Source organism: Protopterus annectens, chromosome 1.part0, assembly GCF_019279795.1.
Source record: "Protopterus annectens isolate FY-2018-M chromosome 1.part0, PAN1.0, whole genome shotgun sequence".
Lineage (NCBI taxonomy): Eukaryota > Metazoa > Chordata > Ceratodontiformes > Protopteridae > Protopterus > Protopterus annectens.
In genome coordinates this window covers 679,390,631-679,414,635 of record NC_056725.1, presented here as the reverse complement: position 1 = coordinate 679,414,635, position 24,005 = coordinate 679,390,631, and the positions used below count along the sequence as shown (strand labels likewise).

At 41.3% G+C, this 24,005-nt stretch overlaps 1 protein-coding gene across 1 annotated transcript in view; it reads right to left on the bottom strand.

Moving 5' to 3' along the window:
- Nucleotides 1-24,005, bottom strand: part of LOC122794026 (ryanodine receptor 1-like) — a 2,146,276-nt gene that overhangs the window by 364,263 nt on the left and 1,758,008 nt on the right. The window contains 1 exon segment of the mRNA XM_044062140.1: nt 10,865-10,993. Coding sequence (XP_043918075.1) covers nt 10,865-10,993 — 129 coding nt within the window.

Genomic DNA, 24,005 nt, shown 5'->3' with positions numbered 1-24,005 from the left:
GGTTGGGTAGAATAAAGGGACAACCTTCTTGCACTTGACATACTATCATATTTAGGCATATTATGACTGTCTGGTAAACATAAGAGTTAGAAAACATCAGACAGTAATGTTACAGAATGACTGTACCACCCTTCCTATTCTGCTATTCTAAACCAATATGAACAATAACACAGTGCTACAGGTATACCAGGATGGACACCCAGTTTGCTTCAGTGCTATGCCAGTGAGGTGTTTCATGACTCTGGACAACAATCACATTTCACTAACGAAGTGCAGAGATACGTACCACGCCTGAAACCTATTCCTATGTTGCTCCCACCTGGATCACACTCTACCAGCCTTGGCTGGGTTTCTGGCTTGCTCTTCCCTGAAACAGGCTTATTTTCATGAATCCCTGTCATTGTACCCAACCCCTTCATTTGCAAAATAAGTGGTTATGTATAGTTTCTACTATTATCTTCTGATAACTGTCTAAGTGAGTTGGATACTTTTTTTGACTTACATCTGCAACCCATGTAAGAGAGATTTTGTAATTTCCTTATCAATATATTTAACTGGATATTTAATACATTTTATAAACTGAACATTTCATAGATATAATGTTTTCCTCTTATGACTCACTGAATGCATTTTCCATGTCCATTTGAATGAGTTCATCCCAGTTTTGTAATATTGTTTTTGCAATGTCCCTTTCCCTGTAATTCCCTGGAGTAATATAAGGAATATCTTTTTTATTTTATTTTATTTTATATTTGTTGACCGGGATAGTCCGACTGGATGCATGTCCATTTTCAGCGAGGCCCAGGGAGAAAAGCTCCAAGGGTAAGCAGATACAGCATTACATAATACCAGCATTACATATTACAAACAGACTATTTACAGTGATTACATAAGTAAGAAAGTTAAACAAGTTCCACAGGTTAGAGTTAATCCTGAGCGTAAATCAGGATTAAATTAAATTACACAGTAAACTGGTTAACAGATTTTTACAAATTCTAGAGAGTTAGCCAGGCTTGATACATTGACATAGCCAGTTAAGTGCCAAATGTTGTTTGAGTCTAGTTTTAAATTGACCTAAGGTAGAAAGTAAGGTAATATCAGCTGGAAGAGAGTTCCAGGGTCTACTTACAGAGTTTGCAAAGAGAGAGTCACCGGCTATGTTATTAATTTTGTTAGTCTGAATTAGTAGTTTGTTAGAGGATCAAAGCGGTCTAGGATTGTTATAGGGGGTGATAATATTTTTAAGTGCAGGAGTATTGTCCGGATTATAGAGGATTTTATATGCCATAATCAGTTGGTTATACTGGATTAGGCTGGGTAGTTCAAGCCACCCAAGCTGATTTAGATTGATGCAAGTGTCCTAAAAGGCAGCCCAGTGGCAAACCTGGCAATGTGGTTGTAGCAAATTTAGAGTTTATTAAGGACAGTCTTGTTTAAATTCGAGAGTAGAGGGGATGCATACAGAAGGGTTGAAAGAAGGTGAGAGCGAGCTATGGCAATTTTAGCTGGAGGAGTTAGGAAGGTTTTTATTGTGTAAAGTGACCCTAGTTTTTTTATTGATGGTTTTGATAGTTTGGTTAACATGTAGGTCGAATTTTAGATTATTATCTAGGATGACACCTAATAGTTTTGTAGAGGGGTCCGGGGTGATTATTGTGCCATCATTTGAATTTATGGTAAAGGTGAAAGCGATAGACCTACGTGTTGGTGAAAATAACAGCATTTTAGTTTTTTTGGGATTTATGATCAGATGACGTTCAAAAAGCCAGTTTTCTATTGTATTAAAGGTGGTCTGGGTAGCTGACCATAACTCTATTGGAGATGTGGCTGAGCAAATCAGAGTAGAGTCATCAGCATATTGGATACAGCTGACTTTTGGTATGACAGTATAATGGTTGTTAATGAAGATGGAGAACAGCAAGGGCCCTAGTATAGAGCCTTGTGGTACTCCAAGGGTGTTAGGTAGAAGATTAGAGAGTTTGTTCTGCCAGAGGACAGCCTGCTGTCGACCATTCAGGTAGGATTGAAACCATTAAAGGGCTCTAGTATCTAGACAGAATGTTTGCAGGGTGTGGATTAAAAGTTGGTGATCAACCATATCGAATGCCTTGGAAAGATCCAAGAAGAGGGCTGAGGATATATAATTATTGTTGTGATTATGGTTTATGGTGTTGGTAAAGGCTAGGAGGGCTGAAGTAGTGTCTGCCATAAGGTGATTCTGGATTAGGTGGTGCATGAGTTGTCTATGAATACATTTTTCCATAATCTTTGCAAGTGGAGAGAGTATAGCTATTGGCCTATAATTGGAGAATTTAGTAGAGCTGCCTCCTTTGTGAAGTGGGATTACATAGGATATTTTCCAGATGGTGGGAATTTTAGCTTCTACTATGGTTCGATTGATTAGTACTGAGATGGGGTAAGCAATAGAATCAGCTAATTTTTGTAGGTACTCAGCAGGGAGTTGATCAGCAGAAAGTGTAGTGGGTTTTAATTTTTTGATCAAGGTACGGATAAGTGAAGTGACGACTGGATGGAAGCTGAATGCGAGTAGTTTTCTAGGGGTGGTACTTTCAGGACCAGGGGAGCTAGGAGGTAGTTGGCTAGCTAGGGCTTGAACTGTCTCAGTAAATAATCGGTTAAAACTGTCAGAAACATCTTCAGGGGTTTTATCAATAGTAGCGGCAGGGACTGGGGTTGAAGTTTGTCCAGGATGTAGTAGATTATTTAAACCTGCCCATAACTTCTGAGGGTTATTTTGATGTGCTGTCTGTAAATTGCAGTAGTATTGTTTTTTTGCCTTGTAAAATGGATTTTTTAGTTTCATTCCTGGATTGCCTGTATTTTATGTGATCTTGGGGGTCTTTAGAAGAATGCCATAAAGCCCATACTTTGTTTCTAAGGGTAATTTTGAGTTTAGACTCTTTAGAAAGCCATGGCACAGTTTTTGACTTTGTTCTCTTTGAACGAACAGGTGCATGCAAATCAAGGATCTCAAGGAATTTGTTGTTAAAATATGCTACTGCTTCCTCTAACTGGAGGTGTTTTAGAATAGACCAATTACATGAGTATAGTTCTTGTTGGAATTCGGCAGGGTCAAACTTTTTATTGTTTCTAACCTTTCTGAGTAAGGGTTGTTGGGAATTAATGGCTTTGTGAAATATGTGAGAAGGTGATCGCTTAGGCCATCAGGGAGGGTACCAGAGGTGTACAGTTGGGGGTGACTATTTATGAGTACCCAGTCAAGTATGCTTTCTTTTTGGTTGGGTTTACCTATCCTGGTAGGGGTGGATATGATTTGTGTAAATGCATGCAGGTTAATATGGGTGGTTGGGGATTCTGAGGAACAGGTGCCCCAGTCTATGTTAAAGTCTCCAAGTAGTAGGGTTTCTTGGGGGTAGTGACATGATAGCCAGTGTAGGATATCTTCAAGTGTAGATATATTGTTACCTGGGGGAAAGTACATACAGATGATATTAATGCATTTATTTTTTATTAAGTTGCAATTTGGTGGCAAGAATCTGTGAGTTATTAATCTGAGGTAGTTGTATTACATCTATGGTGACATTCAACTCAGATTTATAGAGTACAGCTACCTCACCCCCCTTCCTGGAAGCACAATCCAGCCTGTGTATGTTGTACCCAGGTGGTAACACTTCATTGTCTGTAGTGTTAGGTTTTAACCACGTTTCAGATAAACAGAGAATCTCAGGGGAGTGGACATCCAGAAGTGCATGCAATTCATGTACCTTGTTATTAATGCTTCTAATATTGAGATGACAGGCTAGAAGAGAGTTAGTTGGCCTATTAATTGTAAGTTTGTAGCTTAGATTGCAAGTAGAGGGGGTATGTGTATCTAAAGTGGGTGGGCCAGGGTTGGGGTGAATATCACCACCAAGTATTAGGTTAAGTCTATACTTGGTGATGAACTTCAGGAATTTGTTTTATTAGTTTGTGGTAGTGTTTGGATCTAGAGCTAATGTGCCTGGGATTGAGATGTTGATAGACTGAACAAGATGTTGGATAGGACCTGGTACTGTAAGTATGGTTGAAGGTGGGAGGATTTACAGCTGGGATGATAGTATGGCCTTTCTGGACCTGAAATCCCGTGAGAAACTGGTTTTCATACAAGACAAGGCGGTATGGTGCAAACAAGAGGGGTAGTAAAGAGGAGTATATCATTATTTGTGATTCAGCTAGTGAGTTAAGGAACTGTTTTACATGGTGATGCAACACCAGAAGAAAGAGTGGTGAGGTAAAGGTACTGGAAAGGGGGATGGGAGAATGCCAGATGAAAGCTAATAGGTGCTATTAAAATGTAGGCAAAAGAATGGGGGTGGGAGGAATTATTCCAGATGAAAGCAGATAGGATCTAGAAATATCTTGTATATTTACTAATAACACACAGTTACTATTCATTATAACACTGTCATTTACAAGTGTTTCTTGTTGTCAATATGATATCCAATATACTGTTTGTTGTATTAGTTATTGTTGCTGTCTGGTTTACTCTGTGAAGATCTTACTAATGGTATTAACAGTACTGGATCCCATTCAGAAGACCAAAGCAATTTTTACTAAATTATACAAAAAAAAGAGTTGCAGAAAAGGGCATAATACTGATTCATCATCATCCTTAACCCCCCATCTTTCCCCATTTTTCTTTATGGAGTTAGGGTGTCTTGTCAACTGTCACTACCTATCTCTATTCAGTTCTGTTCTTCTACCTTCTTTGGGACTAATGTCTGACTCTAGCAGGCCTTCTCTTGTTTGGATATCCTTGTTTCCTCTTAGCTTCATCTGATATATCCCAAATCATCTGCTTTCCTGCATATGTGACTGAACCACCATACTCTGTCCTCTTTGACATTCTCTGCAACTGGGGCCACTATTTCTTCCTCTCTGATATCCTTAATTCTTTTTCTGTCCCATAGTCTGCAAATCCTACCACCCGATCTCAGGCACTTCATCACCACCACCTCAAATATTTTCAACTGCTCAGCATTCACTGCTCAGGTTTGTCTGCGATACAGAAACATTGGTCACACTACTGTATTGTGTACGTTAATTTTCAGCTTATTTTGCATTCTTCTGTTGTACAATATCCCTGACAGTCCGTGTCAGCTGTCTTAAGCTACTCTGCTTCTAGAAGTTCTTAACCTGTTTGACTATTTTCCCTTCTATCTCAATTTTCATCTCCTTCTGATATACTTCCTATTAGTTACCACGACAACTAACTTGTCTTAGTTTCATCCTACTTGACTTCAATTTTGCATTTCTGATGTTCTTGATCAGAGTTTGCTTGTAATGGTACATCATCTGCATACAACAGTTTTGTTGATCTGTCGCCCCAACCTGTTTGTTAATGTAGTCCATCACCAGTACGGGCAGTAGTGCGGTCACAGCTGAACTCTGATGCACACCTACTTCCATTGGGACCCCCTCCATTAATCTGATTATTATTCATCCTTGCATCATTGGGTCCTTGTACACTGCCTGCACTAATTCTACCAATGTTTCTAGGACTTCATACCATCACAGGACTGCCCAAGTCAGCTTTCTTGAAGCCTTGTCATAGGCTTTCTCCAAGTCCAGGAATGCCTAGACGGAATCATTCCTCAACTCCAGCTTCTTTTCCACTATTTGTCTCCCTGCAATTATAGGGTTGGTTGTGCTGCACCTTGATATGAATCTGAACTGCTCATCTCCTAACTTACTTTGTACTACTATGCCTATTTGTTTGTCCACTATTCCCTCCAGCACTTTCACGCAGTATGACATGAGTTTGATACCTCTGTTCTGCCAACAGTTGGGAATTCCCCCTTTGTTCTTGTACACTGGTGCTAGAATGCTTATTCTTCAGTCATCTGGGATATGCCTTTCTCTCCATAGTGCTATGACTACCCTCAGAGACATTCTTTCCCTTTGTCACCCAACATCTTGATCATATCTGATATGATTTCATCTGAGCCTGTGGTTTTCCCTGCCTCCATTTTCCTTAGTGCTGGCCTCACTTTTTCTTGGGTTGCTTTTCTTCCTCTTTCATTGCAGGCTGTGTCTGGGGCAGTACAGCTTCTGTGGGGTGTTCTTCATTCAGAACCTGTTGGAGGTATTCCTTCAATCTGTATGTGGTGTCCTGTTGTCTGCAGGGTGTTGCTGGTATCATTTATGAATGGTGCCTAATAACTTTCTTTATCTTTCTGTCCTTGGATTTGCAATCTGATAAGAGTTTCTTTGTGTCATCTTCTGAGTCATTTTCCAGAAGTTGGCAGAGCTTCTCTGACATCTTGCCTCTTTACCACTGTGAGTTATTTCTCAGCCTGTTGTTACCCAATCAGGATTCCTTCATAACCAAGTCAGTCTTCTCTGCCTCTCAGTTTTTTCTACTCTCCTCCTTTCTTTTGATAACTATAGTCCAGCATTCAACTACAAACTTTCCTTATGTACCTTACTTCCAAACCTGGGTCAGCTGCAGATCTGTTGTGAAATCTTCACACACTGTGATTTGAGACACTGCCATTCTTCTTTGATTCCACTTATTTCATCTACTTCTTCTTCAGGTACTACAACTGCAAGTATTTACTTGAAGTCATGTGCTTTCACTCCAGTCAAGCTCCAGGTCTTTAGCCTAGTAGTCTCTTAGAGGCTACAGTGGTTTATGGCTGGGGCCAACAGTTTCAATGGGGATGACTTTGGTAAGTTTGATTCTACCCCAATGGTCTTCCTTCCCCAGTGCTCCTACCTTACTTGCAGGAAGTTTACCTGGGTTGCATGCTAACCACTCTTGTATGTGAACATGTGACTGTATCTCTTTATAAACCATGTTTTGGTTACCATCCAGCCATTTGCTAGACAGAAGTCTGAAATGCCTTCTCCTGCTTTATTCCTGTTGCACTACTCATGGAGTCCCTGACCGTCCTCATATCCTGTTCAGTTCTGCCTCTCCTGATATGAGCATTCAAGTCCCCTATTATTGGCACCAACTCCTTTTGCCCAGGTTTATCTAGCAGGTCAATGTACTATCATCCTTACCTTCACAAACCTACTGTGGGACAGAGGCTGAAATTATGAATACTGTTCTATCTTTGCATATTTACACTCGACTCTGACACAAACCTGTTGCTAATTCTGATGACATCACTCTCACCACAATGCCCAAATAATTTCTAGTCTGTCCTGCCCTTCAGTAAAATACTCTGTATCCCAAGCCAAGTGACTTGGCTGCACTGTCCTTCTACTTCGTTTCATGGATACACAGGATGTTCAGTCTCTTCATGACCATCACGTTACCCACTTCCAAGGATGTCAGTGAATCTATATTCAGTGTAGCGATGATTAGTTCTTTTTTGGCAGGATGATGGTTATGTTTTTATGTCCAACCTTAGCTCAGACGAGCTACTGTAGTGAACCCAGTAGCTTACTGACTGAGGGGTGCCAAGCTTTATGGCAGCCACACACAGGACAATATGGGGCATGTACACCCCCCTACCACCACTCACATATGTCTCTGGTATACATCAGAGTAGGCTGGGTCCTCAGCCCACTTAACACCAACGCATGTTCATTTTTGGGAACATTAGTCAATGTGACCAAATCATCTAGCGTCGACTTTTACACTGTTACATGGCTTGCTCTGGCACATTGTTCAGTCTGTGGTCCTTGATCCCCTATTTAGAGATACAGCACTCCTTGGATGATACCTAAAGCAACTGGTGTACAGAACTACCCCCCCCCCCCCCAATAGACACCACTTAAAACATGCGCTGCTGCCCACAGCTATATTCAGCTTTGGATGTACTCCTTTGGCATGCCTCTCAATTTAAACATGGGAGGTTGAGTTTGAACCCAGCACATTTTTGGGAGAAATCCCAGACACAGACACAGGGATAACATGCAAACAGTGACCAAAGTTAAGGAACCTTATACATCTGTAATACAAAGACCTTCACCATTATGCCAGTACTAAAACAAAACACACAAAAAGTTTTTCAAATGCTATAAATGTATAGGACATTAAACACTTAAAGTATCTTTTACTCATCAGAAAAGTCCAGCCACACACTAAAAGATGCTTATGAAAACAAAAACTCCAAATGCCCTAGACTACTGTTGAAGCATGCTTACATAAATTCAAGTATACTAACTTCCTGTCAGAAATGTGAAGTGAGTTAGACCATCTGAGTAATGTCTTTCGGCTTTTCCCAGTTAGGGGTCACCACAACAAAACTCTATTCTGCTAGTGATTGGCAGTGGATATTTTACGGTGCTGAGTTGCCAGCCCGACGTCCACCCTTCAAAGAAGTAACACTCATTCACACTCGCACCTACCTGCATGTCTTTAACGTCACTCGACCACGGGGAGGACTCCACACAGAAGGCACTCCAGCCGAGAATCAAATGGGAGAACCTCTTGCTGTCAGTCGACAACACTAACCGCTGCACAACATCCTTAAATTACCAACAGCTGGTAAGATCAGTCGCCACAGCTTGATGCTATTACAAGCTGGATAAGAAAACAATACAGCTCATATAAAGCCGTACGTTTCATTATTTTTAAAATTCAAGGTTTTGCATTCTAGTGTGGCCTCTGTGTGAAACTAACTGTAACAAAATATGTGCTACACACTTTGTTCCAAACTTGCATCACCAAACAAGAATTAATTCTCATATGTACTTAATGGGTATGTAGTCAGAACGAATATTTAGTTAACGAACACCCACATATAAAGTAATGCAATGCATAAACAGCATCTTTAACAGATTATGCCTTAAGAAAATTAAACAAAGGAAATGCAAAGATAATATACAAGGTATAGCAGTACAGCAGGTAGAAATTTTCTCTCTTTCTGAAAGACAGGCATGTGCCCAACACACCACTGCTAGTTTCACATCCTGCTTTTGAGGTCATTCTACCGTAAAGAAAGGGAAACATTTACTTTTGCAAAAATCAGAATTTTTCTCTAAGGCTGTTTGACCTTGGAGGTACAGTACCAAAGCAGTGGGGTATGCGGGGCAGTCCTTTACAAGATGATGACTGAGGGCCTGCACCTGAGTTTGCAACTGTTTTATACTTATAACATGTTATACGTATCTGAATAATAATGTTATTGCTTCTGGGCTTTTTTCCTTCATTGAGCGTTTCATGCATTTTGAGCATTTTAGACTGGTCTTTTCAGATTCTATAAATCTTTTGACAACTATACAACTACAACCCATAGTATCACACAACTATGTTGCCACTATCTCCTCCTGGTCTAAGACAACTATATTTAGCCATATTTAGATTATTTATTACTAATCTTTCTAGATACCTTATGTCAAATCTCAGTTTTTCCAACAGGTCACCTAATTCTTTTAGAGATAAATGAATAGTCTTAAAAAAATAAACATTTATAGCTACCCTTTCAGATATATTTTAGACTTACATCTACAATACTTTGCAGTTCTTTCTCTGTCAAAGTTTTTCCTTCAAGCCTTGCCAAGTCTCTGTTTGACCATTTTTATCTCTAGCACATCTCTGGTAGCTTTTTAAATTGGAAAGTTTGGAAATTTTGTCCCCATCAGAACGTTGCTGACCCAATTTTGTCTAGCAATTCAGTTGCTGGTAGTGCCCAGAGGAGGTTTGGGAAAGAGTGGCCTTTCATGCTGGTCACTCCAGCAGGGACAGTAACGTTCCTGCTTGAAATATGACACACATCCAATGATGGCATCAGTGACTTAATTGTACGGCTGATTGTCATTAGCATTTCAGCACTGAAGGGGGGACCTGACGCTAACTGACAGTAAGTGCAGTGATGTGCATGATGTCAGTACCTCCAGTCAGGTAGGTCATGCAAAATACCTGGGTATCCAAGGCAGTATACCCCACTGCTGGCTGCTCTACTCCCCCTCCCCTTTTCAACATACCCGTACTGTCATCCCTGCCATGGCAGGATATTGCACTGGAGACACCGAAAGTAAAAATGGTGCAGCCGAGCAGCTGATGGCTAACTGGATGGCATACAAAAGAAGGGACGGTATGAAAAAAGGAAGTTTGTTGTTTTTCTCACAGATTTCTGCAGCCTTTTTAATTGAAGATCAGTCATAAAAAGAGTGATAGAATATTAAGTGAACTACACATTTACAGTATGGAAACTGATCCAATTCATTAAAACAAGGTGGGGGAAAAAGCACTGAAGGTAGGCAGAATGATAAAGCCCTGAGTGAGCCCAATGTGACCAGGAATCAATAAAGCCCCAGGATTCACTTGCTATATCTATGTGCTAGAAGATTTTGCCATTGAGGATGTGTGTGAGCAGGAAAGGGCATCTCACCATCTTATGGGATGTAGCAAGGACATACATCTTTGTAACACCTTTCCAAGGACATGCCTCTGGATACTGTTGCTGCTGGGAAGTGGTACACTGCACTGAAGCTGGGGTCATGTGCATGGAACACAGAACCAGAACAAGTACTGTAGCCCCTGGTTTTACAATGTGCATATTATGCAGTGACAAGGGAGATGAGTAACATAGGGCATATAAAAATGTTCTGTGAAGCATAAAGGATGTTGCTACACTGCCAGAACTGCGAGTCAATGGGAGAATGGGAATTCAGGCAGGCAGGTTGAGGGTGAGAACACCAATCAGAGCCAAAAGTGCTTACCAAAATAAATGAAATGTGCCAGCAGTAAATATATCACTAAGGTAAACACGTGTTAGGACACAGCATGGTTAGAGGTATTATTATATCTAAAACATCAGTGTCACTTGTTGAAACAAGCAAAACTGACTTCATTCATAAATCAAACAGTTAATTTTATAGAATTTCTAATTATAACTAATAGAAAAAAAAAAGAAATAGCCATGCATTCTTGCATGAGTGTTACCTGGATATACTCTGTCAAGCTATTGAAAACCTGCTTGGCAACAGCCATTGCCTTTGAGAAATTCCTCTTTCCTTGGTCATCTATGACATCCTTGCCAGAATAATACCAGTAGAAATCACTAATAGATTCCTGAAAATACAGAGAAGAAATGTGCATTACTCTGTGAATCTAAGCAGTTTGAAAACAAGACTAAACTGTAAATGTTCATATCACTATACACGTATTAGCTTATCCTCACATACAAATGCAATGTCAGGGAGCTTTTGTCTCAGATATTTTACTGTGGTGATTGCTGATGGGCTGACTGATAAACAAGTTGCAATGAAAATACTTATTTTTACTCTACAACCGTATGTCTCCAAAATATAAAACTTTTCTTCAGAGGTTTTACACACACACACACACACACACACACACACACACACACACACACACACACACACACACACACACACGAACAGGTCAAGTACACAAACATTATTTGCATCTAAATGTGAACAGAAAATAGGTGTAGAAATATATCAAGATATCTGTCCCCTTCTAGAATAACATTGTCAAGGAAGAATCAAAATTAGAGAGGATGTTGAAGTGGAATGGTAGGTGTGGTCAAGATCCACCGCATGTGACAGAAAAAACATGTGCTTCAAAAAAAGGCTTGTGAGTAAAACAAGAAAAAAAGGAAAGGCAGAGATAGTGGATTTCTGAAAGTTACTTATAATGCAGAGTCAACTAGATACAACTATAAAATGAATACATACTAGTAGATGGGGGGGGGGGGGAGAATACTGGATATCAGAACTAAATCTTCAGGCTATGGACTAGACACAAACCAGATGTAACATGATACAGGATAGAAAACAGCATACAAGTTAGTAGAAGTACATATCAAATCAAAACTGTGGCTATTTAAAGAAAGGAAATGGGTCTGAACTGATATTCACAAATGGCATGTAATAAACAAAAGTAAGAAAGCCACACAGCCCCAGTGATCACGGTGCAAACAAGTTCACATCCCCCAATGTAATGTAAAAAAGTACAAAACAACAGAAACCTGAACTTGGCTCCTGCAAATGCAGACAGAAATAACACTGGGGACTGGCAGTAACTCAAAAAGCTACACAAGAAAGCAGTCTCTTAAGAGTAACTAATCAAAATGCACTTTCTATCTTTCAAGTATACCTGCTGTAGCAGGAAAAATAATTGTCACTGGTTCTGATGTAGGAATGACTACTGATGTGGGCTTTAACTTTAATAGAAGATGAACGAGCACTGGCTCTTGTTCTGAGAGATGCCAATAATGAGAAGACTTTCCTCAATGAACTTGGACAGAACTTGGGGCTTTTTCTGCTTTAATACATTTGCCTGTTTTCCCTTACCTTTTTTTCTGACTTCTTTTTCCTCTTTTTGTTTTGGAACAACTGGCTCTGCTTACTAGATTCTGTTTTTAGTAAGTCTTTCTAATCTCTTTAACCATTTACTAACAAGTAAGATGACAGAGGGTAGGATTCCAAAAGATGAATTCTGGCACTGGGGAGGGACTGCTGCATCCATTGGTGCTGCGCTAAACCTAAATCCCAGCGACACTCCTAGTATGATGTCATAATGTGGGCATAATATGTTAAAAAACTAAGAAGGCCTAGACAAACAGCCATTAAGAAAACACTCCAAAGTATCTAAACTACATGCTAAGTCTAACTAAACTGTATTTCTTTTTAATTACTATAACACTAGCTAACACACTAATAGAAAATATTTTTCAAAGTATCTCTTAATATAGAAAAAATAACACTGGCCCGAGCTTCCTCCGACGAGTCAGTAGATCCGTTGCAGTGGCAAACTAGATCTGGGGGTTACAGTAGAGCATCATGGGATATATACTGGGTCTCCAGCTTCTCTGAGAGTTTGAGCTTGAAAAGCGGCCGACTCAGAGTTGAGGGATCAGCTCCGAACCCACGTGTAAGAACAAAACGGCGAGATAGAACAACTTCACATCAAGATTTATGAAAACATACACAGCACATGTGCACAGTCATTGCCATAATAGTAATAGTATAGTCCAGTTTTCAGGTTATTGCTGAATCCAGGGCTGTGTTACAAGTTTCTGTGTTGCCATTACCTTACTTGGATAGAAGGAAGTTTCTCTGTTTACCTGTGAGAGAGGGGAGCTTTGAGAAGCCTATCTGTCCCTGGAGAAGTGGTTTCAGCCCAGAAGTTAGTAGTTTATTGGCCATTTTGGGCTAATTTCTCTCTCTTTCACTTCCCTGCTATAAAAACCTCATTTGCACAGTTTTTACGCTTGTATTCCGCTCAGCAAGTGCCTTCAACATGTTCTGCAGAGTCTACAGCAGCAGAGAGACAAAAGAGTGACTTTGGAGTGATTAAGTATCACTTTTCTGCTTTTCTTGCTGTCTTAACTAATTCCGCCTGAAACGCCATTTTTTTTAGCGAATCTATGATTTAAAAAGTTTGTTATTGTATACAACTCCGCATAGCTCCTCGTGGTGTCCTGCAGAGTGATACAGGCAACAGAGAGACCCAAGAGAGACTTTTCCAGATTTAAGTAGTTTTTTCTCTGTTTTTTTTTTGCTCCGACTGCCTTTTCCCGCCGAAAAAGTGAATTTCTAACTGATCTGTGTGTGCTTTAAAAAGTTTAAATTGCATTTGCCTTCTGCTTTTTACAGTTTTTCCGCTTGTTTTATATCAATTTAAGTAAGTGTGCTAGCCTGTTTATAGCATTTACAGTGTTTTCTGTGTGTTTTTCTGCTGTTTCCTGAAAAAACAAACAAAAAAAAAAAAAACAAAACAAAATTTTCTTTTCCCGCCTTTGCTGAACTAGTTTAGTCCAGATTTCAGGTTTTGCTGAATTCCGGACTGTGGTATAGTTTCCTGTGTTGCCCATATCCTTACTTGGATAGGAGGAAGCTTCTCTGTTCACCAGTGAGAGTGGGGAGCTTTGAGCAGCCTATCTGTCCCTGGAGGAGTGATCTCAGCCCTGAAACTAGTAACTTATTGGCCGTTTTGGGTCAATTCCTATCTCTTTCAGTTTCCCTGCTTTAAAACCCGCATTTGCGCAGTTTTGCGCCAGTATACAACTCCACACAGCTTCTCGTGGTGTCCTGCAGAGTGATACAGGCAACAGAGAGACCCAAGAGAGACTTTTCCAGATTTAAGTATTTTTTTCTCTGTTTTTTGCTCCGACTGCCTTTTCCCACCTAAAAAGCGAATTTCTAATTGATCTGTGTGTGCTTTAAAAAGTTTAAATTGCATTTGCCTTCTGCTTTTTACAGTTTTTGAACTTGTTTTATATCAATTTAAGTCATTTTTGTATTGTATAACTGTTGTAGGCTACACACTAAAGTACGCTAGCCTGTTTATAGCATTTACAGTGTTTTCTGTGTGTTTTTCTGCTGTTTTCTGAAAAAAAAGCAAAAAAATATTCTCTTTTCCCGCCTTTGCTGACCTAGATTAGTCTAGATTTCAGGTTTTGCTGAATTCCGGACTGTGGTATAGTTTCCTGCGTTGCCCATATCCTTACTTGGATAGGAGGAAGCTTCTCTGTTCACCAGTGAGAGTGGGGAGCTTTGAGCAGCCTATCTGTCCCTGGAGGAGTGGTCTCAGCCTTGAAACTAGTAGCTTATTGACCGTTTTGAGTCAATTCCTATCTCTTTCAGTTTACCTGCTTTAAAACCCGCATTTGCGCGGTTTTGCATGATTTTGCGCACAGTGGCGGCCCTAGGTCAATTGGTGCCCTAGGCAAAAGGGCACCACGGTGCCCCCCACCACACCACCCAGTGCCCCCATCCTGGTCAACCTACACCAAACAAATACTGGGAAAGTGCCCCTACCAGAGCGGTGCCCTAGGCGGCCGCCTAGTTGGCCTATGCCTAAGGCTGGCTATGTTTGCGCATAGCACAGCATCGGGCAGCGCCGCTTAAACGGGTTTAAACTATTCCCGGCTCCACAAAGTCTGCTCTTCACTTTTTCCCTTAGAACTGTTCTAAATCTCAAAGTAAGCACTCTATTTTCATTCTAAAGCCCTGCACTTGCTCGTATAAGTAATCTTATAAGTAAGCACTAATAAACTAAAGCACTACACCCTCTTATACTCCCTTTAAGTACTTGGCTCCCTATTCGTCCTTTTTGATCAGTCAAAAAGTAGTTCCTTATACTATTCTGGCATGTCCAAAGGTCAGTTTTGGGTTTACTCTCCAGTCCAGCTGGTAAATCTCGGAATCTTGAGGCAATGTTACAACTGCCTTATGTACACAGACCACCCTCTCTTCCTCCTAACAAGCTCAAATATATGTGAGAGATGCAACTATATAGCCAAACTGGAGGCTGAGCTCTCTCAACCCAGTACTGGCGCAGTCAGTCAGGAGGAGAAGGTAACCACACACACCACAAATCCAGTCTCACATAGACCTATCGCAACAGCAAACCAAACACATAAACACACAAAAACATACTCGGAGGCTCTAAATAAAAATCTGCCCAAGCAGCAGAGACTTACAAAGCAGACATCCAAGCAACCGCTACCCCACAACAATACCCATGTATCACATAGTTCACAAAGTCACAACCCTTAAGGCTAAACAACACACCTAATACACCTGTAATAGGTGACTATTGTCAGACACACTGACGTCCCACTCACCAGGCTGTACAAGGAGAAGGTCACTGTAAGCTGCCTGTCGGGTGCCAGGATCTGCCATATAACAAAAACACTCAGGTCACTCCAAAGCAAGTACAAATATGACTCCGTCATTGTCCATGCTGGTGTGAATGACCTGAGACGTGCCTCCCTGGACTACATGAAAAGAGACAGAGGAGCTCTCTGATCATGTAGCCCAGGCCGGTATGACCCTGACCTTGAGTAGCATCTTACCCTCACCAAGAATGGTGCCACAGTATAAAGACAAAAGGACCAATTTTAACAATTGGCTAAAGTATTGGTATCATTCAAAGGGGATCCAGTGTCTGTCAGCCTGGGATGGCATGCTCGACAAGCCACGTTGCTTCGCTAGGGTCGGCTTGCACCTGTCATCCCTGGGCTTTCAAATACTGGCTAAGGCTCTTGCCACCCCTATAGTGCCTTTTTTAGGCAAGGCTCAAAAGACAAACCCACCTCCATAAACAACACAAGGAAAAAGAAACTAAGGGTAATGCTGCTCAATGCCAGAAGTCTAAACCTCAAGATGCACGCACTAGAGGCTCTCCTCAATATGGAGAATATCGATATCTGTGCAGTAACAGAAACCTGGTTCAAGGCTCCCGAGAGCACCCCAGCACTACCAGTTCATACCTCACACCATGCTTTTCAGCCCCAAAACTCGGACTGAACCACAAAAGGAGGGGGAGTATCCATATTCATCAAAGATACTCACACCTCCAGGTTAGTGGCACTGCACGAAGCATCGGAGACCATCCATGTGCAACTAACAGTGGGCAAAACTGCCTTTCAGTTTGTAGCCTGCTACAGACCACCCTCCCAAACTCAGGTACCCCACTCAGCTTTCCTGAGAACACTGGAGAATTTGAAGGCCTCTCCAAACACCATTATATTGGGTGACTTCAACTACCCAAACAGACTGGGAGCACTACTCAAGCCCCAACAACCTCGCCCAATGGTTCTTAGAATTTATAAACTCAAATGCTATGGAACAACTGGTCACCACTCCCACAAGAGGGGAAAACATATTGGACCTGATCATCACCAACATGGGGACTCTATGTTCCATACCAGAGGTATACCCCTCATTGGTAAGATCTGACCATAAATTAATCTCACTGGACATCCATATCCCGTCCCCACCCCCAGCCAAGGAAACCACGGTGAAGAACTTCTCAAAAGCAAACTTCACACTTCTCAAAACCGAGGTGGAATCCTTCAAAGCTCCCGGGCCAGTGAAGAATACGGCCCAATCCGCAGAATCCTTTACAAAAGCATTCTATGGACACCTACAGGAATGCATGGATCGTGCTATCCCAAATAAAACCAAGACTCACTCCTCCAAAGGCAGGAGACCTGTTTGCTGGACCCCAGCCATAAATAAGCTATACAACAGAAGGAGGAAGCTACTACATGATAGAGCAAAATCCCAAAAAGGGAAGGCATCTCTGATCAGCACTAGCAAAAAACTACGATCCCTCATAAAATCATCTAAGGCCAGCTTCCACAGAAAATTTGCACAAGATGCTAAAGATAATCACAAGGCCTTCTTTAGTTATGTCAGGAACCTGGGTGGCAACTCCCAGATATGCTCTGAGTTAGTGCAAAATGACAAAAAATACACTGAACCCACAGACATTGCCAACATCCTGGCAGACAGGTTCAGTGCAAACTTCTCCCCTCTTCCCTCCCAAAAGAGCAAATGTCTATCCCAACAGAGTGTAGCCTCCCTGACATCACAGATGCACAGGTGAGAGCTGCCCTCTCCAAAGCAAAAAACACAGCATCAATGGGACCGGACGGTGTCCCGGGCTGCGTCTTACACGAGCTCCAAGAAGAACTGAACCCTCACATAAAGTCACTGTTCAATCTCAGCCTTACTACAGGATATGTACCCAAGGAATGGCGTACAGCAACAGTGGTCCCACTCCATAAAGATGGTGCCACAACGGACCCCGGAAACTATCACCCTATAAGCCTGACTTGCCTGGTCTGCAAAGCTATGGAGTGTATCATCATGGAACTCATAAACAAAGACATTGGGAACCTCCAAACACTTGATCCTACCCAATTCGGCTTTGTTAAGGGCAGATCTTGCCTCTTAAACCTGGTTGACTTCTTTGAAACAGTCACCAAGGTCATAGATGAAGGGAAGATAGTCCACACAGCCTACCTGGACCTCGCAAAAGACTTCGACACAATACCCCACTCGGGCATAATAAATAAGCTCACCAGCTTAAATATCAACCCCTATGTCACAAGATGGGTTGCAAACTGGCTCAGGGATAGAACCCACACGGTCAGAATTGCAGGTGCCATGTCAGACTCTAAACCAGTTACAAGTGGCATCCCACAAGGCTCAGTCCTGGGACCTCTCTTGTTCGGTATATATTTCTCTGAGGTACAGGCTAACATGGGAGGACTATGGCTGACCAAGTTCGCAGATGACTGCAAACTGGGTGCCATAATCGACTCGCCGACTTGACACAAGCATCCTCCAAAAGGGTCTCACAGAGACAGATAACTGGTGCCAGAGCCATGGCCTAAAGCTAAATGCCAAAAAATGCATAGTCATCCCCTTTGGGAAAAACAAAGTGCCCACAAATTACCACATAGGTGGTAATCCATTAAGTACGGAAGAAGTAATTAGGGATTTGGGGACCCAAGTAGATAGCAATCTCTCCTTTGACAATCACGTTGCCAAAGTGGTTAGAAAGACCTTCTATATAGCCCAACTTATCACAAAAGGGTTCACATCTAGATCAAGAGAGGTGCCCCTCTACTCATCACTCATCAGGCCCATAATTGAATACAATGCCCCATTTGGGATGTACCTTACCAGACACCTGCAGCAACTGGAAAAACCCCATAAGTACCTCACCAAGAGGATTAAGGGACTCAAACAGATGCCCTACGCAGTTAGGCTAAAGAAACTCCAGCTCTACTCAGTTGCTTACTGCCTACTCAGAGGCGATCTGTGCCTGATGTATAAAGCCATGTCCAACCCAGAATTAATGGACATGCTCCACCTCAGGAAATCCAAATCCCTTAGAGCTACACGCTCCAGGGACTTAAACCTCAGCACAGAAATAAATAGGACATGCTGGAGGGACAGATTCATATCCCAGAGGCTCCCCTCACTCTGGAACAAAATCCAAATCCATGTTAGGCAGAGCCCCTCAATGACCCTCTTCAAAAGAAATCTTGATGAGTAGATGGGAGATCGTAGGTTTACCCCTGGGATCTCTTCTGTGTCCCTACTAGACAGAGGCACAGTAAACTAACCTTAAAAGGGCTATCTTCTATGACCTACTATACAGAGGCACAGTCAACTAATCTAAAAGGGTGGCGAAAGCCAAACACACTCTGGCTAGGCTTATAAATGCCCTAGGGCAGATAGCCTAGTATCAACCTATGAACCTATAATGAACAGATGCTGTGCCAGCCAGAGAATAGCACCACCTATATGCCAGTACGGGTATGACAGGCACATGGACTTTCCACTAAGTGGTATCTGCAGTATCACTCCTGGCATACAGGTGGGGCACTATCTCTGCCACAGAGACCCATTCACTTGAGTGGATTATGCCTTTATGTTAAAAGTTTATAATGGGATTCAACAGTGATGTAACATTTCAAAGTATTTCAACATGGTGTGCTTGCTGTTTGTTTTGGAATTAAACTACCATATTACTGAATTGAGTATCATGTAACTGCTTCAGGTAGTATGCTACTCAAACCATAAATTCTTTCAGAATATGGCCTAAAGCATTAAGCTTCCTAAATCTAGTTACTTTGTTAAATTTAAGACATGGTCAAGCCATAACCAAAAAAAAAAATGTGTGTATGTGTGTGTGTGTGTGTGTGTGTGTGGGGGGGGGGGTTCTAGAATACTTTTTCAATGAATATGAGAGGGTAGTACATTCTCTTAAAGCAAGATACTGAAGAAATTAGGATTTTTCAAATGTATATTAAAAGAAATATAAAGGTCCTTACATAATGGATATTCAAATTACTCCAAAATAGAGCTGAGCAACTGATGTTTTTTTCAACGGTGAACAGAAATATAGAGGGTGCCTGTACTGCAGTTGTATATGCCCACTACATCAGTATCTTTGCTGGTATCAAACCATCCCTTTGCAGGGTTGAAAACTACTGCTGAATAAATTGACAGAACCATTTTCTCTTAACAAAGAACCCTCTATGTGCCAAAAGGTAATCTAATCAAAAAAGAAAATATACAATAATAATTTATTTATTTGTCTTTTGTTGACTGAGAAAAGTCTGACTGGGGAAAACCCATTTTCAGCAGAGGGAGAAAAGCTCCACATTTAAATTACACATGATGTACATTTACAGTTGCAGGGTAAAAACATTTACACATGAGCTTATTTACATGATTGTTAAATATTTTTAAATGTTTCTTAAATGAACATAACATTTTAACACAAAAAAAGAAAGAAATTAACATAAATTGACGATTCATTGAATAGAAAAATAGCATACAGTAACAATTAAAGTATTTATAGCATGACCTCTACAGGGAAAAGATCAAACCAGGGTGTTTTTGAGTTTAGTAATAATTTACAGACAAGTAGAATGTAGCTTAAAAATAATAAGATAGATATGAAAGGAGAAGTTATGGAAATGAGCAGGTACATAAATGGACAGAGGAGGAATTGTACTTAGTGGTATGGTGTGAGAAGAGGAAAAGTACAAGTTTAGGAAATTAGTGCAGCATGAGGAGGAGCGATAAGGTACAAAAAGATTGGGAAGCAAAGTGGCTGTAAGAGTTGGAGAAAAGTAATCAGATTAAAGCTGGTCAGGTGAGCCATCTTTGGCATAGGTACCGTTTAAGGAAAGTTTTGAAACTATTTAAGTTTTTTATCTGTTTTAACTGTGTGGGAATTTAATTCCAGAGTTTTGATTCGTAATGAGAGTACACAGAGTCTCCAGCAGTGGTGAATGTCTTACAGATACATAGTAAAAGTTTATTGCAAGAGTGAATGTCTGGTTTGAACTGGTTTGGGAGTTCAAGCCAATTTAATTGTTTTAATGCAAGGCAGTGGTGTGTTTTATAAAGTTGGTTGGCTGCAAATTTAGCTATTTTGTAGTGGCAGGAGGCTAGTTTAGTTTTAGACATCGTGTTGATATTAGTAAGAGTAGGGGAAGCATATAATAGAGAAGGAAGGATATTTGTTACTGCTAAGGTAATCCTTGCTTCATCTGCCAGGTAGTATTTAGCCCTACAGAGGGAATCATGTTTTTGCTGAGTTTTCTTGAAGGAATGAAGTATGCACTGATCAAATCTGAGGTTGTCATCTATTATGACTCAGAGTAGTTTAGTCTGACTTCTGGTTTCTATTTTTGTTATATTATTTGAGGTAATATGACATATATTTTTCTGCTTAAGGTGTTGTTTTAGAGTAAATAGCATAAGTTTTTTCCCCATTAAGGAACAAGTTAGAATTTTTCTAGCCATATATCAATGTCTGAGAATGATCTTTGAGTAATTTCCTGTAATTTTGTTATGGATGGGTCACAGAAGATAAGGGCTAAATCATTGGCATATTGTACCACTCTGGCAAGTGTTGTAGCAGTCTGAAGTTATTTTTATGAAAAAATTTAAATAAAAAGGGGCCAAGTATTCACCCTTGCAGAACACCAGCAGAGATTGAAATCCTGAAAGGTTTTGTTGCTATTTAGTTGCCTGCTGATGATTACATAAATAACTGTGAAACCAGGAGAGGGAGGGGTAAGTGAGACCTAGAGTTGGAAGTTGAAAAAGGATCTTTTGGTGGAACACTGTGTCAAGTACTTTGGAAAGGTCATGGAAAAGTGAAGAAACAAGATTGTCCTCATTTCTGTGTTGGTTTACTATCTTGGTGAAGTTGAGCAGGGTAGTAGTAGTAATACTGTGGTTAGGCCTGAAACCGTGCTGGGTGTTGGAGAGGAGCTTGTGTTTGATTATATGTTTAATAAGCTGAAAGTGAATATATTTCTCAAGGATTTTAGAGAGGGGTAATAGGATAGCAATAGGTCTATAGTTTAACTCTGTTGAAGTACCTCCTTTGTGAAGGGGTATAATAACGGATTTTTTCCAGATGAATGGCACATAATTTTCAGTTAATGACCAGTTGATTAAAATGGAGACAGGGAAGGCTAGTGCTTCTGTGCCTATTTTGAGGAACTCAGTAGGCTATCGGCAGCTGAGGTTGTTGTTAACTTGACCATTAATTTTTTTATGGTTGATGTTGGTAAAACTAAAATACAGTGTGTTGCTTTCAAGAACAGATGGAAATCCATGGTTTCTGTATTAGATGAGGCCAAAGGAAGGGAAACCAAACTTGTCAAGGCCAGAAGGGGGGCAATGAGGATTACTGAATTTGCTGTCCTTTTGGCTTTCTTTAGGAATTGTGATATGAGAGGAGTTGGGGGAAAGGCATACAGCAGACCAGGAGGCCAATCATAGAGAAGAGCATCTCTGAGTGACTCCCCCAGAGGGGGGATTAGGGCAAAATTATTTCTGCACTTGTTGTTCAGTGGAGAGGCAAAGAGATTGCAGCAAAGTTGGCCCCAATGGCGAAAAATCTTGTTCGCCACTACAGGATTGAGAGACCACTCATTAGGCATTAGAATAGTCCTGCTCAGTTTGCCCACTATCACGTTGGAACTTCCTGAAATTTGCGTTGCTATAAGAAAGAGGTAGGAAGAAATCACCCATTGCCAAACTCTGAGTTCTTCCAGACATTGTGGGTAAGATTTGGTTCCCCCTTGTTTGTTTATATACCAGACTACCAACATGTTGTCTGTCTGAATTGCTACTATCCCGAGAGGAAGGGCATCTTGAAATGCTTACAACACTAACAGCACTCCCCTCATTTCCAGAACACTGATGTGCAAGTTAGCCTCCAATTGGGAACGTGCCTTGGACTGTCTTTCCTAGACAATGCCCCCGCCCCCATCTGGGAAGCATCTGTGGTCACTATTGCTTGGGGCTGAGGAAGAATGAATGGCCGGCCCAAGAGAATATGGTCGGAGTGTAGCCACCATTTGAGATCCTGCTTGCAATGGCTGGTAATCAATACTAGATGAGATATTGGTTGATGTATCAGAGACCACTGGGATGCTAGCAACCACTGCAGGATTCACATATGAAAACTCGCTAGAGGAACCAGAGTGATTGATGCAACCACAGAGCCTAGGGTTTGAAGGACAAGTTTCTCTGGAACCCTGTTGCTCAGGAGAATTTACCTGACTTAGACTCTGATGCTTTGTAGTCTTTCTGAAGAGAGAGAGAGACACAATCCCTGAGACAGTATCTAAATCAGCACCAATGAAATCCAGTTGCTGAGAAGGCTGAAGGCTGGACTCTTTGAAATTTATTGTTATGCCTAGAGACGTACAAATATTTATGGTGTAATCTCTTGCCTGTTCTAAAAGACGCCTGGTGGTAGCAGTGAGGAGCCAATTATCGAGATACGGAAAGACTTGAAAACCTTGCTGTCTGAGATGAGCTGCAACCACTGCCATGCATTTGGTGAACACCCTGGGGGCTGTGGTGAGGCCAAAGGGCAATGCTCTGAACTGGAAATGACTGGCTCCTTGCCAGAAGCATAGAAACCTCCGGGAGCTTTTTTTCCATTTCTATGTGGTAATAAGCATCTTGCAGGTCTATAGAACTCATCTAGTTGTCTTTTTCCAGAAAAGGATGTATGGATTGAACTGAGACCATCCGGAATTTGGTTTGCTAAGCTGCCTTGCTGAACTGGCTGAGATCCAAAATGGGTCTCCAGTCCCCTGTTTTTTTGGGCACTAAAACGAATCTTGCGTAAACCCCGGATCCTGTTTGGTCTGGTGGGACTGTTTGGATGACTCTTTTTCCGAGCGGTTTTTGAATTTCTAAGACTGTTGCTTCCCTTTGATTGGGTGGAACATCTGGGAGTTTCTTCTGGGGTTTGGGATTTACAGACAGTGGAATTTTGTAGCCTCTGGATATTATCCCCTACATCCATTTGTCCAAAGTTATCAATTGCCAGGCAGGTAGATGCAGGGATAATCACACACACACACCCCCGACTGCCTCCAGAGGAAGGCAATTGGGCCCCCATTCAGGGATGCTGATAGGAAGTTCCAGAGAAGGATTCTCTGGACCCCTGATTCTGCGGTCCATTTCTGCCCCTAAGGTGGCGTCTTCCATTACTTCCCCCTTTGGCATCGGGGAAGTCTTTACCTCGGGAGTCTTATAAAGGCCCTTTGGATTTTTTAAAAAATAGTCTCCCACTTCTTTGATTCCTAGAATAAGGCCTCCGAGGAGTGGAGAAACCTATGCTTACGGCAGGCAGGGTCTTACCATCCTTCTCACATCTGGCTAGGGTGTCTTTTACCTTTGAGCCAAAAAGGGTGGATCTGTCAAAAGGAGCACTGACGAATGATGCTTTAAATGGCACAGCAAAGTCACACAAGTGCATC